Source organism: Sinocyclocheilus anshuiensis, unplaced genomic scaffold (genome assembly GCF_001515605.1).
Source record: "Sinocyclocheilus anshuiensis isolate Anshui unplaced genomic scaffold, SAMN03320099.WGS_v1.1 scaffold175, whole genome shotgun sequence".
Lineage (NCBI taxonomy): Eukaryota > Metazoa > Chordata > Actinopteri > Cypriniformes > Cyprinidae > Sinocyclocheilus > Sinocyclocheilus anshuiensis.
Window position 1 is genome coordinate 648,104 of NW_015548208.1, and position 13,339 is coordinate 661,442.

Consider the following 13,339-nt stretch of genomic DNA (forward strand, 5'->3'; position numbering starts at 1 on the left):
TACATACCAGTTACATAGGTACCGGTGCCATAGTACCGGGTTTCAGTACCCAACCCTACCTAAGACAAGAATGGGTATTGTTTTGGTTTTAGGACAACTTTGATGAAAGGTTTTGATCCACTTCAAATATTTGCCTACTGTAGTAAAAAATAGTTTGAAATCATTAAAGCCATTTTTAACAACAATCTATAAGTGCCAACATAAGATAAACACTAATATTCACCAAGAAGTATTAATAAAAACAAAACTACATAGCTTTGTAGAAAGTAATTTTTTTAGCACAAAAAAAATAATAATAATTTCGCAGTTCTGCAATCTTTCTACTGGTGTTAGTTTGCCTGTATGTAATAAAGCAGTTTGTTCATATTAAATGACATGAAACCTACTTGTACTTGACGAATAACGTTGGCCAATCGTTTGCTGCAGCAATCTTCGCCTTTAATCGATTCATTCGCAACACTGTCAGCGATAATAATGAAAATCTTGGGAAGGTTCGTATTGTCAGGTCCAAGAACAGTGGGATTGTTACTGCGAAAAGAAATGGACATTAAAGTCAAAATCACAAACCTGCATTCAAAACTCCCAGCGTTCATATCAGCTAACAGACATTCACCTTTCAATGAGGTCACAGAGATAGCTGAACGTGTGGACAGCTTCCTCTTTATCCTCATTGAGTGGCAGCCAGGACAGCCAATGAGGGAGGATCTCATTGACGTTGATGCACTCTGGGCAGTACTTCATGACTTTGGCCACAGCAGAGATGCAGTTCTCAGTGGCATTGACATTTTCTTTAGCTCTGGAGTCTGGAGACTGGATCACTCCAACAAGCAGAGGGACAGCCTCTGGAAAAACAGATCACACCATGCACACAGTATAATGTAAATAATGTAATATCTAATGTAATATGTATATAATATTAACAATAGTTACTGTATAATGCAGAATTTCATGGATTTGGGCAAATTTGGGATGAATAAATCTAGTTCTAAAAGACTGCTACTGAAATATGAAGTCTGCATGTTCTGCATAAGGAATTTTAAATTTCATTTGATTATATTTAAAGATTAAATAAGCCGCTCGTGTTCATGCATTTTATTACCATAATTTTTGATCATTTGTATTAAATCATAAATCCAGAAGAAAAAAAATCATAAAAATAAATATCATGAATTTATATCTTTATAAATAAACTTTCAATAAATTGATGTTAAATAAGTTTCATAAACAGGTTTCATGATTTCAAGCTTTTGGATGGGGGGAAATACAAATTGAAAAAAATAAATTTTGGAAAAAATAAAAAGGCTCTAAAAATGTATTTATCGTTACATTTTACAAGTTTCATGATTTCAATAAATTAGACATGCTTTTGATTACTAAAAATATGGATGCTCGATATTATCGGAATCAGCAAATAAAGGCTTAATTTAAATTTTGGCCCGATATGAGAAATTATGCTGATCTGCCTTGCCGATAATAGAAATAACTTGCATGTGCACAAGTTGTGCTGGCAATACGATCACGTCAGCAGTGCTCGCTTGTAAGGTGTGTTCGCTTGAAGCGGTGCTGTGCAGACCAGTCGGTGTTTGACATCAAAGTACAGCAAGAGCGATTCATCTGCTCTCTAGCTCTTGCGGTTATTTGATGTCATACACCGATCGGTCTGTGCAGCGCTGCTTCAAGTCGGACAAACCTATTCTTGAAGCAAACTTTTCCCTGAATGGTGATTAGATTCACTGCATTTAATGAGGATGCATGTGCAGAATGAGGTGTCCGTTGTGTGATAGCGTCAACAGTCACTAGCACGTGCAGCAACAGCAACATCCTCCCCGGGTCCTAATGCCCGTCCGGCAAGGCGTTTTATTTACTTAGGGGGCGCTGTAGGCCTACTTGTAATAAAACGAAAAGTAACATCCACAGATAACATTAAGACGCTTGTGTTTCTGAATAAAGCAGTAATTAATGTCATAAAATCGCTTTAAAAGGTCAGAAGCTATAATTTAAATGAATAAAAATAACAAACATGACACTTGTAAATTAAATAAATGTATATATATACACAGATTTATTCATTAATGTGTACATTAATGTGTAACATTTTTAAAATGGATAAAAAAAATAAATAAAAAAAAACTTAAAAACAAGATGTTTTACATCTACAAAATGTTAAATCTACAAATAAAATGTTAAAATTACTTCAATCAGCAGTGATTGATTTGATCAGTTATTTTCAAAGCTTTCAATGTAATTATAAAAAGAACTTTAATAATGTTTTCTTCTAACAAGTAAGTTTTTGCTCAAAACTAACAAAAACGTAAAATAATTTGTTTATAACCTCTGCACAGGAGAAAGTTGGTGTTTTTCCAAACAAAAGGAATTATATATCGATGTCGGCATCAGTTATCGGCTAAAACCAGTTGAAAAATATCTGCAAAAAAATTCAATATTGTTAACTAAAAATGTAACCATTAAACTGGAATTCAGGTGAAAAAAAAACAAAAAAAATGTGTGAAATAAAACTGATCAAACAACGCCCTAAAAACTTTTAATAAACTGTTATTAAACTGTAGTCAAGTTCCATGTTTTGAATGAATTAGACATGCTTTTTGGAATACTAACATTTTAATTTAACCATTAAAACAGAATCTAGAAAAACAAAGAAAAAAAAAACTAAACAGATTTCTTGGGGCCCTTATAAAACTTATAAGATTTAGCAAGAGCTTCAGTTATTTAGACATGGTTTTTGATTACTAAACGTTTAATTAAACTGGAACCCAAGAGGGGTTTTTTTTCAGAATAATAAAAGTAAAACCATTAAACTGGTTTCACAGGGCCTCAAACATGTAATTTGTTAAACTTAATAAATTGTTAAACTACACAAGTTGCATGATTTGAATGAATTAGACATGCTTTTTGCCTACTTAAATTAATAAACTGGAATTTGGGAACAAATAACACTGATTTCATAGTGTCCTATTGGGACTAATCGTGCCCAACAACAAAGGTTGCAAGTGACAAAGGATGTCCAACCTGTGAAAGCAGGCCTGTAGTTTTCTCCTCCAAACTGAGCCATGACGCCAATGCCATATGCGGCCGCCTGTCGCACCTCCGGGCTGGTGTCACACAGCGACTGCATCGTGGGCCGCAGGAAGTACTCTGCGTATTTGAAGGAAGATGGGCTGCAGTGTTCGATTACGTCATCGAATATGCACAAACCCCACTGTCTGTCCGCCCAGGGTCTGTGAGGACACTAAAGGAACAATACGTGGATAAAGAGTCTATAACCAGTTAAAAACAGAGCTTAACTGCAGATCTAAGTACTTACGATCAGATTGACGATTAGCTGCAGCAGCTGCTCGAACCACGGAAGAACCTTCTCTCTGTAACTGCTGAAGATCGAATGCAGGATGTCCGACACCTTGGTCAGGATGTAGACGTCGTTGTCATCCTGAACAGAGAGATCACAAGGAGCTTCACAATTAGTGATCTAAACCAAAGAATCACTTAGAAGAAACATGTGAGATGAGCTGCTCACCTCGTCTTGTAATGTCTCCTCAACCTGCTCGTCATAGTCTTCATCTTGTCGTTTGGCTGCAGAGAACAAAAACCATTAGTCAAAAAAACTCCACAAACCTGTATGACTTTTCAGATGAAAACTGGTGACAACAGCTAGAACAATTGAAACATCAGAAGATTGCAATTGGCTGACAATGACACCTAATTAGCCAATTAACAGTGTTCAAACCTACATTCAAGGATAAACTTTATTTTCAGAAAATGTGACTTCAATATGAATAAAATGAGCACAATTGCTATAGAATAACTTTTAATAGTCTGGCAAATTTACTATATGCTGTAAATTTTTGGCTATCATTACTCAGAGCCAAGTAATTTGTATAATTGTAAGCATTTCATGATTTCAATTAATTAGATATGCATCTTAATTACTAAAAATCATTAAAACAGGACAAAACAAAAATCCAGAAAAGGAAAAAAAAAAAAAAAAAAAAAAAAAAATCCCCCAACAGTTCATAATCAAATAGTGTCAAACAAATATGAAAAAAAAAAAGTATTGCACTTTTCTTTTACTGTTTTTCACTAAAAGGGTAATGTGAATAAACCAAATAAGAACAAACACAGGCTGGGTAACAGTGGGATTTTGTGTAATAACGTGACACAGTAAATATGAAAATTGAACTTTTTCCTCAGTTAGATGTGTTTTTGAAAGAAATCAATACTTTTATTCTGCAAGTACACATTAAATTGCTTAAAAGTGACAGTAAAAACATTTATAGTGTTACAAAAGACTTCCATTTCAAATGTTGTTCTTTTGAACTTTCTATTCAAAGAATTCTGAAAAAAAATGTTACCACAAAAATATGAAGCAGCACAACTGTTTTCAACATGAATCATAAATGTTTATTGATCAGCAAATCAGCATATTAGAATGATTTCTGAAGGATCATGTGCCACTGAAGACTGAAGTAATGACGCTTTGATCACAGGAATAAATTGCATTAAAATTCATTCACACAGAAAACTGTTGTTTTATATTACAATATCACATTATTACCGTTTTTACTATATTTTTATCCTCATGAAAATGCAGCCTCCGAGTACAAAAAAAAAATCCTGTTCGACTCACCTTGTCTGACCTCCTGGTTTTTAAAGTGCTCCTCTAGTTTTCCTTTCAAAATGCCTCCCAGTTCCTCAAAGTGCTCGTTGTTCAGGCATCCGTCTCCCATCAGCTCGATGCACTAAGAGAGATCACACTGAATTATAACAACGCACACAAACACTGGAGAACAAACAGCATTTTCAGCTCTAACAGTACAAACCCCCAGTGAACTGCAGAATAAACACTGACCTAGTTTACATGTGAACTACCTTTGCAAACGAGTGCATGATTTCTGACAGCACATCTGAGTCGGGTTCATTGCCGATGGATTTGATGAGGGCGTCACACATGAAGTGCCACATCTGTGAGAGATATTCTGGGCCTCTGACACGAGCACATTCCAGCAGGAGAGGCATAGACTCAGCCGCCGCCACACGCACACGTGAAAAACATGTTAAGGATCCTAACAAAGTCTCAGGTGCGTGAGAAATCTTTTCTGATCAAGACTTTAAAACAGAGAAGTTGATAACCATCAAGATCATTGTGGCTCACACTAAAACTGAAATTAACATTAATACCATTAAAAACACTTTCATTTATATTTTTTCCTGATATACCATATTTAATATTTTGAACTAGTTCTTATTTTAATATTTTTAATTTACATTTTAATTTATTTATATAAATTACTTATTACATATTAATTTAAATACATTTCAATGTATTTAAATTACTTAGTTTGTGATTGCATTTGTCACTTTTATTAGTCTTAATACAGATCTTTAAATATAGTACCTATATAGTTCTTACATTTTATTTCACTTAGTTATTTTAGTACTTCAAGTTAAACTAGAAGAAAAGATAACCCTGTCCTGCACTCTAGTACCAGCATTAGTTATAGAAAGAACACTTTTGACCATTACACTGCAAGATCATACGGAATATAAGTGATAAGAGATTGTAGTCTCTTGAAGGATATCATCATGGAAGTAGAACTTCAGCAGAGGAACCATCAGCTTGACGACTTGCTCTGTGTACTCGACAAAACCTTCCTTCAGCTCTTTAGCATAGCACACCTGAAGAACCGCAACAAACAAAACATTTCATCATCATTTCATTCAAATACATTTAGATTCATTTATTTTAAATGCATTATTTTATTCAAACTAATTTTAAACAAGGAAATGTAATGGTTTTGGAACATTTCCAGACTCTTTGGGAAAACACCACCTGCCAAAAACATCAAGAGCCACAGTATTTGTTCCTCAAACATTCATTTTGGGGGCTTAATGCATCTTAAAGTTTGACATTAAGTGTTCATTTTTTAAATGCTGGGTGGATTGCCATCTCACCAGCATCTGGCACGCTGTTGCTTTCTCCTCCAGTCCTGCGGTCTTGATGCCAAAACTCTGTTGGTCTCCAAGATTCACAAACTCCCAACCGTCATCTTCGGACATGTTCTCCATGTCCTGAGCTGTAGGAGTCAGACGAAAACGTGTTACACCAACTCACACTCAGCTGAGTGCAAAAGAGCCAAACGCTACTAATGGCGCTTTTCCACTGTGTGGTACGACTCGGCTCAGTACGGTACGGCACAGCACGGCTTTGCTCGGTTTGCGTTTCCACTGCAGTTCAGTACCGCTTTAGAGTGGGCGGGATTATTCACATGTCGTTATAGTTGCGCCGCCTCAATTGCCGCGACTCCTGAAAAACTTTTTCATTCCGCATCGCCCCATCAAGCTCTCGCTGGATCCGCTCCTCTGCTATCAACGAGAGGAACGTCTGTACTTCCTCAACAGACAACGAAACAGACACTTTTTGGTTGTTAAAAAAAGGTGCGCTTGTTTAAAACAGTTGCGTTCGATCCTTCGCTGGCTGTGCTGATTTAAATCTAGCGGTTCTGTTTTGTTTGTGTCGCAAGTTCAGTGACGCAGGTAGTGACGATTCTCTCCGGCCAATCCGTGATCAGCAGAGTTTACACAGAGTTTACACGTCACGTTTTGGTAACGGTACGGTTCACTTGGAACCTCAACCGAGGTGGTACTAAAAAAGTACCAGGTACCAGGTACTGTAACCAGAGGAAAACCCCCCAAAAGTGAACCGTACCGAGCTGTACCGTGCCGTACCATGCAGTGGAAAAGCGCCATTAGCGAACACTTTATTACAACATTAAGTGCAAGTCTAGAAACAACAACGTTATTATTGGTTATAAAATATAGAAACAGCCCACTGATTTATTTAATTACTACAACTACTTTTTTATGGTCTATTATAATAATTATAATAGACTATTATAGTCTATCATAATATGACTTTTATAATAATATTGTCTTTTAAGTGTAAATTTTACATCTAGCTATAAAATACAGTTAAACCGTTTTAAATTACTACAACTACCGTTTTATTAGTATATTATTATTAGGGCTTGGATAATAAATCGATGCATCGTGAACCAAGAAATGATTCTGCATCGATTCATCGCGATTCTCTCTTGAATCGATTCTGAGCTTAGTTTTTAACAGCAGATGGCACTGCGTGCTTTAGAAATAGCTGTATTCTGCTTGTTTCCAGTTCCTTACACATGCACCATTTGAACCTAAAATAATCATTCATAAAATTCGAAAAGGTTGAAGCCAATTACAAGGATGTTCACAGTGGGCTGTGTTCACGTTAATCTCGCATCATAAAAGCCGATGTGCAAGTACATTTAACCACTTAACCACAAGCGCTCTTCTTCGTGAGCATTTGAGTGTGCGGTTAAAAACTAGCCTAGAGCGCCATCTGCTGTTAAAAAGTAAGCTCAGAATCGATTTGAGAGAGAATCGCGAACGATGCATTCCGAAAATCTCAGAATCAATCCGCGAATCGCGATGCATCGATTGATTGTACCAGCCCTAATTATTATAGTAGTTCTAAATTTCAACAAATATTTTATTTTTTGTTACTATTAACAAAAGAACAATAACAGTTATATTATAGGTTAAAAGAGTAACTGATTTAAATTACAACTACTGTTGTCATTTGTACACATTGTAATATTGTAATTACTACAGAAGTTGTACATTTAAATTAATATTTCTATATTTTAACAATTATTATTAGTAGTAGTAGCAGTAGTAGTAGTACTACTACTACTACATTATAGGTTATAAAATATAGTAATTCTGATTTAAATTACTACTGCTTTATTTTAACAACAACAACAACATGAAAGTTTGAATAAAATGTACAATATTTCTCTTATGTACAAATAAATGCATTTAACGCACCGGAAGAGTGTCACTAGCTGGGTTTCCATCACCTGGCTTTTATGCGCATTTTGAAGTAATCGCATCAGAATCGAGAGATGGAAACGCTGAATTTTGAATAAAAATGCCTTAATTCGCAAAAAAGTTTTTACGCTCGCTTGAGGTGGTTTTTGACTTGTGCGAAAAAGGGTTAATGCAAATAATGGGAGATGGAAATGCATTTTGCGAATAAATCCCTCCAGGCGCATCAAAAAAGTCATGTGACTTTGCGCTATGGGACGGCAAATCCTGACTAACCAGCGGACCAATCTTGTTCCACAGCATCTGAAATGTTGTTATACGGTCATTCGGAAATGCCCGAGCAAAGTCTGTCATCAAAATATTTCTGTATAATTGCCTCCCAGAACTGTTAAACGACTGCGTTCCCAAACAGCAGCATCCACCTCCGAAAGCAATAACCGCATACATTGCGTTTCATCTGCTCGTTCTGAGAAGCAAGTAATTTATTATATAGGAGCGCATAAGTTAAATTCGCAACTTTGGATGGAAACCCGGGCTTATGATGCCTAAAAATGCAGCTTGTGTAGAAAGATCACTTACTATCAAGAAGGGCCACTTCAGGTTTGATGGAGGCAGTCTTCATCAGTGGGCCCATCACCACGGGCAGGTACTGCTGAAACTCCTTCCCCAGGATCTTACACATGCGCGCCCAGGCCGAGATCATGTAGGAGAGCTGTAGGCACAAGACAGCAGCTCAAACACACAATAAGAGAAAGGCAACTTTTGAACTCAGGCTCTATGATATGCTCGGCTGGTGTTTGCTGACCTGTGGATCATCGTCCTCCAGGTCATTGAAATCAGTCTGTGTCTTCAGAAGGAGCTGCATCACAGCTGAAGCATCCGGAATGAACTACAACAGAAATGATGTAAAAGGGTTGGATGGACACGAATCAGGTTTTTACTAGTGCTGTCAATCGATTAAAAAAATTAAGTGTATTTAAAAGTTTTTAAATATACCTTTATATTGCAATAATTTCACATTCAATCTTCAAATTAATGTAGAAACAACAAAGACAGTATTTTTTAATATTTTTTTAATGGCATTTTTTTTTATGATTTTCTCCCCCTAATATTTAACCATTGACTAGCCATTCAACATTACAGTATAATTGAGAGCTATCAATTTTAACATTTATTAGACTTTAAAAAAATATCTTCTAATTTAAGTGAACTTAAATCAATCTTCACATAAATCCATTTTAACAAATGCCTGTACCCTTCAGCAAGTAGGAAATATACAGAACTTGAATAAAGTTATCAAACACTAAATTTTAATTTAAATAAAGATTAATCTTTAAAGCTACAAACGTTATTGATTTCCTCTTTTTTCTTCTTTTGTTCTTTGATTAACAGACATCACAGCAGCTGGTTATTAGGCTATTTTGGCTGCTTTAAGAGCTGCGGCTGAACATGTTGCAGATCTGACATGCATATTTTATCACAACTTTACCTTTTCTGACCCACTTCAGGTCTTAAAGTCTCTACTAATGAGCTGACGAGTTGAATCGGGTGTGTTAGATGGAGCCAGTTCTGGGCTGCTATAGGACAGTTTTGATAACCACTGCACTTTAGAGACATGTTCTTAAATGTAACTCATTTAAATACTTGCATGCATGCACAGTTTTAAGGCAGCTTTAATCGCCTTTTTGATAACTTCATGACTTAACTGATGACATGCTCCTAGTTTCTTTCGCACTTTGATATGAAATGATACAGGCTACAGCTTGTGTCGTCGCACTTGTGCGTGCATTTGAAGAGTACGTACTACGAGCACAATATAACAGCTAACAGGAGAGAAAATCTTTTTTACTAACATATGGCCTGACAACATCTCATCTGACTGCAGTTCACTATTGTTCTATTGAAGCTCCCTCGTCACCTGTACCATTTCTGCACTCGTTTGAATAAACCACACTGGTTAAATTTTTCCATTCAAAAGAACGTACAGTTAGCATAAGCAAAGGATTAAATTAGATGTATTCACGTAAGGTAACACTTTTACAGTGCCCTTACTAGTGTAATTATACAGTTAATATTAATTAGCAATATGTACTTACTAGAGGAATAGGATTTGGTTTAGGGTTAGTTGCATGTACAGTGGGTACGGAAAGTATTCAGACCCCCTTAAATTTTTCACTCTTTGTTATATTGCAGCCATTTGCTAAAATCATTTAAGTTAATTTTTTTTCCTCAATGTACACACAGCACCCCATATTGACAGAAAAACACAGAATCGTTGACATTTTTGCAGATTAGTGAAAAATTGAAGGGGGTCTGAATACTTTCGGTACCCACTGTAATTAGGCAAAATTCTGTTATTAGTAAGTTCATGTAACGTAACAAGGACACTGTAAAACAAAATAAATAAAATGGATCAATTTTACTTAATTTAACCTTTTAAGTAAAAATAAGGATCAAAATATGTAAAAATTAAAAGAATTACAATTAAAAATAAAAAAATGAATGAAACTTAATTAGATTAAGAAATTATAAAACAAAGTTTAAATTAACTAAAACTTCATTAAAATAAATTTAAATTAAAACAGAATTAAAAGAAAACTAAATAAAATGGACTAAGTTAGAAAAAAAAAAAATGAATCAAGATCTGCAATTTTTCCCATTCAAAAGAGTATATGCATATGCATGAGGATTAAATGGGATGAGTTCACTTGTCAATATTTAAATAGATAAATTAATTAAAAATAAATTAGATAGACCGATCTTGTTTTTTTTTTTAGAACCCTTTCCGATTATTATGACCTATAACCGATATGCTGAGCCGATATTTGTTTTACTTCTGATTTTGACACCATGTTAACAACAACACTGATCTGAACAAGCACTCCATGCTTGCAAACAAATCAACTTTATTCCTACATAAGTAAATAGAGGGTCTAAAACTGAAAAGAAAAAAAAAACAGTTGATCTCAACTGGTGTGTTATCAGTTATGAATAGTATTTTCGCTTGTCTAGATGAAATACCTGCTGACAGAGCGCTGTTTTTATCTATGCGTTTAAACAGAGCGTATACTCAAATTGCGATCTCTAGCGGAGATAATTTCCACAGAACTGTAATTACTTGGATGCTTATTATAGAAATAAAGGTTATATAGAAAATGTTAATGTAATTTATGCAGTCGAGCGAGTGGATCTTGTACCATGTAGCTTTTAACATGCCTGAGTGTAAATCAGGTGAGTGAACGGGACTCATTAACGGCAGCTTTACGAGTATAATTATACTGCATAAACTGGTAGAGTTCAATTAAGCTGGTTTGTTTCCAACATGCACTTATTTGTCTAATTTAACTCATGTGAAGTTAAGTCTTTAGGCCATGACTTTATGAATTGTATGACTGTCCTTGAGTTTATCTCTATTTCTCAACGTCAAGCTTAAACTTAAAACTTAGGGATGCACCGAAGTGAAAATTCTTGGCCGAAGCCAAACAAAATGAAACACTGGGCCGAAGGCCGAATACCGAACACGGTTTTTCTAATTTTTCCCCCATGTAGGCCTATTTTGCCATTTTTTCACCATTGCATATATTAAATAGCCAAAATGTGCTTTTTACTGTTTTGTCCTGCTTTTCAAATAAAAAATCAATTACAAAACAACAATTTAAAAATATTTACTTAACACTGAACATTTTTTTAACATTCTAGCAGACATTATACCAACATAGCACAATTTAACTTAAAATTAATAAGTTAGAAAAATAATATTTTTTGGCCATTTTTGAGACTTGAATCAGGCATGTATTTTTTACTGTACAAATAAAGTCAGCCTTGCTGAGCAGAAGAGAATTCTTTTAAAACATTAGAATATATTACAGATCCCAAACTGAACACTGTGTGAATGTTATAATAAATGTATTAATAGAGTTGTAGGGTAATTATTATTATCATTATTATTGTCTTTTTTATTTTATTTTACAGAACAGCAGCAAAATTACAATACTATCATTTATGAATGTTGATGGAGTTGTTGCCTTTTCTCTGCTTTTATTTTGGCAGAAACCCACAGGAAGATCTCCATGCTTCCTTTTGTTGACAACTGCATACAGATTTATAAATGATTCTCATTACGAATTTGGGAAGATGTTTGTCGCACGTATCACATTGTCACACGCCAAAAAAAAAAAAAATTCACTAAAATGTTACTGAGCAACTGACGAGTAACAGTTTCAGCGCAGATTTTCCTCACGCTTTGGACTTTGAACCCTGGCGCCGCGAGCTCGTGCAGCGCTGTCAGAATATAAACAATTCGTGCGTGCATTAGAAAATATATAATTCTGCAGTTTATTTACTAATCGTTTGAGGCCATTTCGCTATTTCAATCATCATACAGTAGCCTAAACACCAGCATCAGCCACCCCTTCTCATCGGAGACATGTGATGCAGCACTAAACAGTCTCTCGCTGTCGGTGCTTCGTGCTTGTAATGATTTCTGCGTCTTTCTCTGATAGTTTTAAATACTTTCACACTGCCGACATGTTTGCTGCATTAGTGCGTGCCTCTATTTGATCGGGTTTGTCATTGTTCGGTACACATTATTCGGCCTTTTCGCTTAGAACACCGAAAAATATTTTTTTTGCTATTTTCGGCCGAATGTTCAGTTTCTGAACATTCGGTGCATCCCTACTTAAACTACATATCAATCAAGTGTGTAATGCATCTCGTGTGCATTATTGGCTGATATGTTAAAGCATATCAGTTTAAGCAAATAAAGTTACTTTACCTGTAAACGCCGTTGTTGAATCATTTCTCTTCAAGATGTAGTGCCGTAATGACGGTCTTGCGTGCAATGCTAAAAGCACCCACAAGATGGCGCCATATATCGGTGAATTCGATAGTACAAAACATATCCGATAATGGAATTTTTTTTGTTGTTGTAGATTTTAATTCATTATTTTTACTTAATTGGATAAATTCCTTAAATTTAAAGCTGCAGTCCGTAAGTTTTGCCTCTTTGTCGCCATCTCTGTTTGAAAATCTGGAATTGCAGCTGTGTGCGGAATTATCTAGCTTGCGTGGGTTGAGAGTCGGCGCAGCTCCAGCGCAGATTAATCTAATGTTCTGAAGAGTATGTGTGGCAGTCAGTCACCGCACCGGTGTGGATATTTACTGAACTTCGCAATCACAGATTCTAGCCTACGTCTTGGAATATGACCCAAATAATAATTTTCACCGTATATTGCCATCTAACTGAAAAACAGCACAGATCGCTTGACGGAGAGTAAAACTCTGAAGCTCTCAGTCAGAGTGTTCGGCGAGTAAAAATATATCTGTGCTTAACTTCTACTTAGCCTCCAACTCAAACACTGGCGAGTAAAATCTGAGAATTTATTAGCCATTGGCTAATATTAGACATCATTTAGTCGCCCAGAGTGAAGATTTAGTCGCATATGCGAGTGATTTA

The 13,339-nt window shown here is 35.5% G+C and overlaps 1 protein-coding gene across 2 annotated transcripts in view; it reads right to left on the reverse strand.

Moving 5' to 3' along the window:
• The window catches only part of LOC107653674 (importin-5-like), a 47,678-nt gene that overhangs the window by 3,038 nt on the left and 31,301 nt on the right, over window positions 1-13,339 (reverse strand). For both annotated transcript variants that reach the window (XR_001630254.1, XM_016440455.1), the window contains exons 15-25: window positions 8,690-8,773; window positions 8,464-8,596; window positions 5,968-6,089; window positions 5,595-5,691; window positions 4,885-5,057; window positions 4,643-4,754; window positions 3,533-3,588; window positions 3,323-3,445; window positions 3,028-3,247; window positions 614-842; window positions 387-528 (exon numbers count right to left, since the gene is read on the reverse strand). Coding sequence is in view for 1 of the 2 variants with exons in the window: in XM_016440455.1 (XP_016295941.1) it covers window positions 387-528; window positions 614-842; window positions 3,028-3,247; window positions 3,323-3,445; window positions 3,533-3,588; window positions 4,643-4,754; window positions 4,885-5,057; window positions 5,595-5,691; window positions 5,968-6,089; window positions 8,464-8,596; window positions 8,690-8,773 (1,491 nt within the window). In the remaining variant the exon portion in view is untranslated. The remainder of the gene's footprint in view (window positions 1-386; window positions 529-613; window positions 843-3,027; window positions 3,248-3,322; window positions 3,446-3,532; window positions 3,589-4,642; window positions 4,755-4,884; window positions 5,058-5,594; window positions 5,692-5,967; window positions 6,090-8,463; window positions 8,597-8,689; window positions 8,774-13,339) is intronic.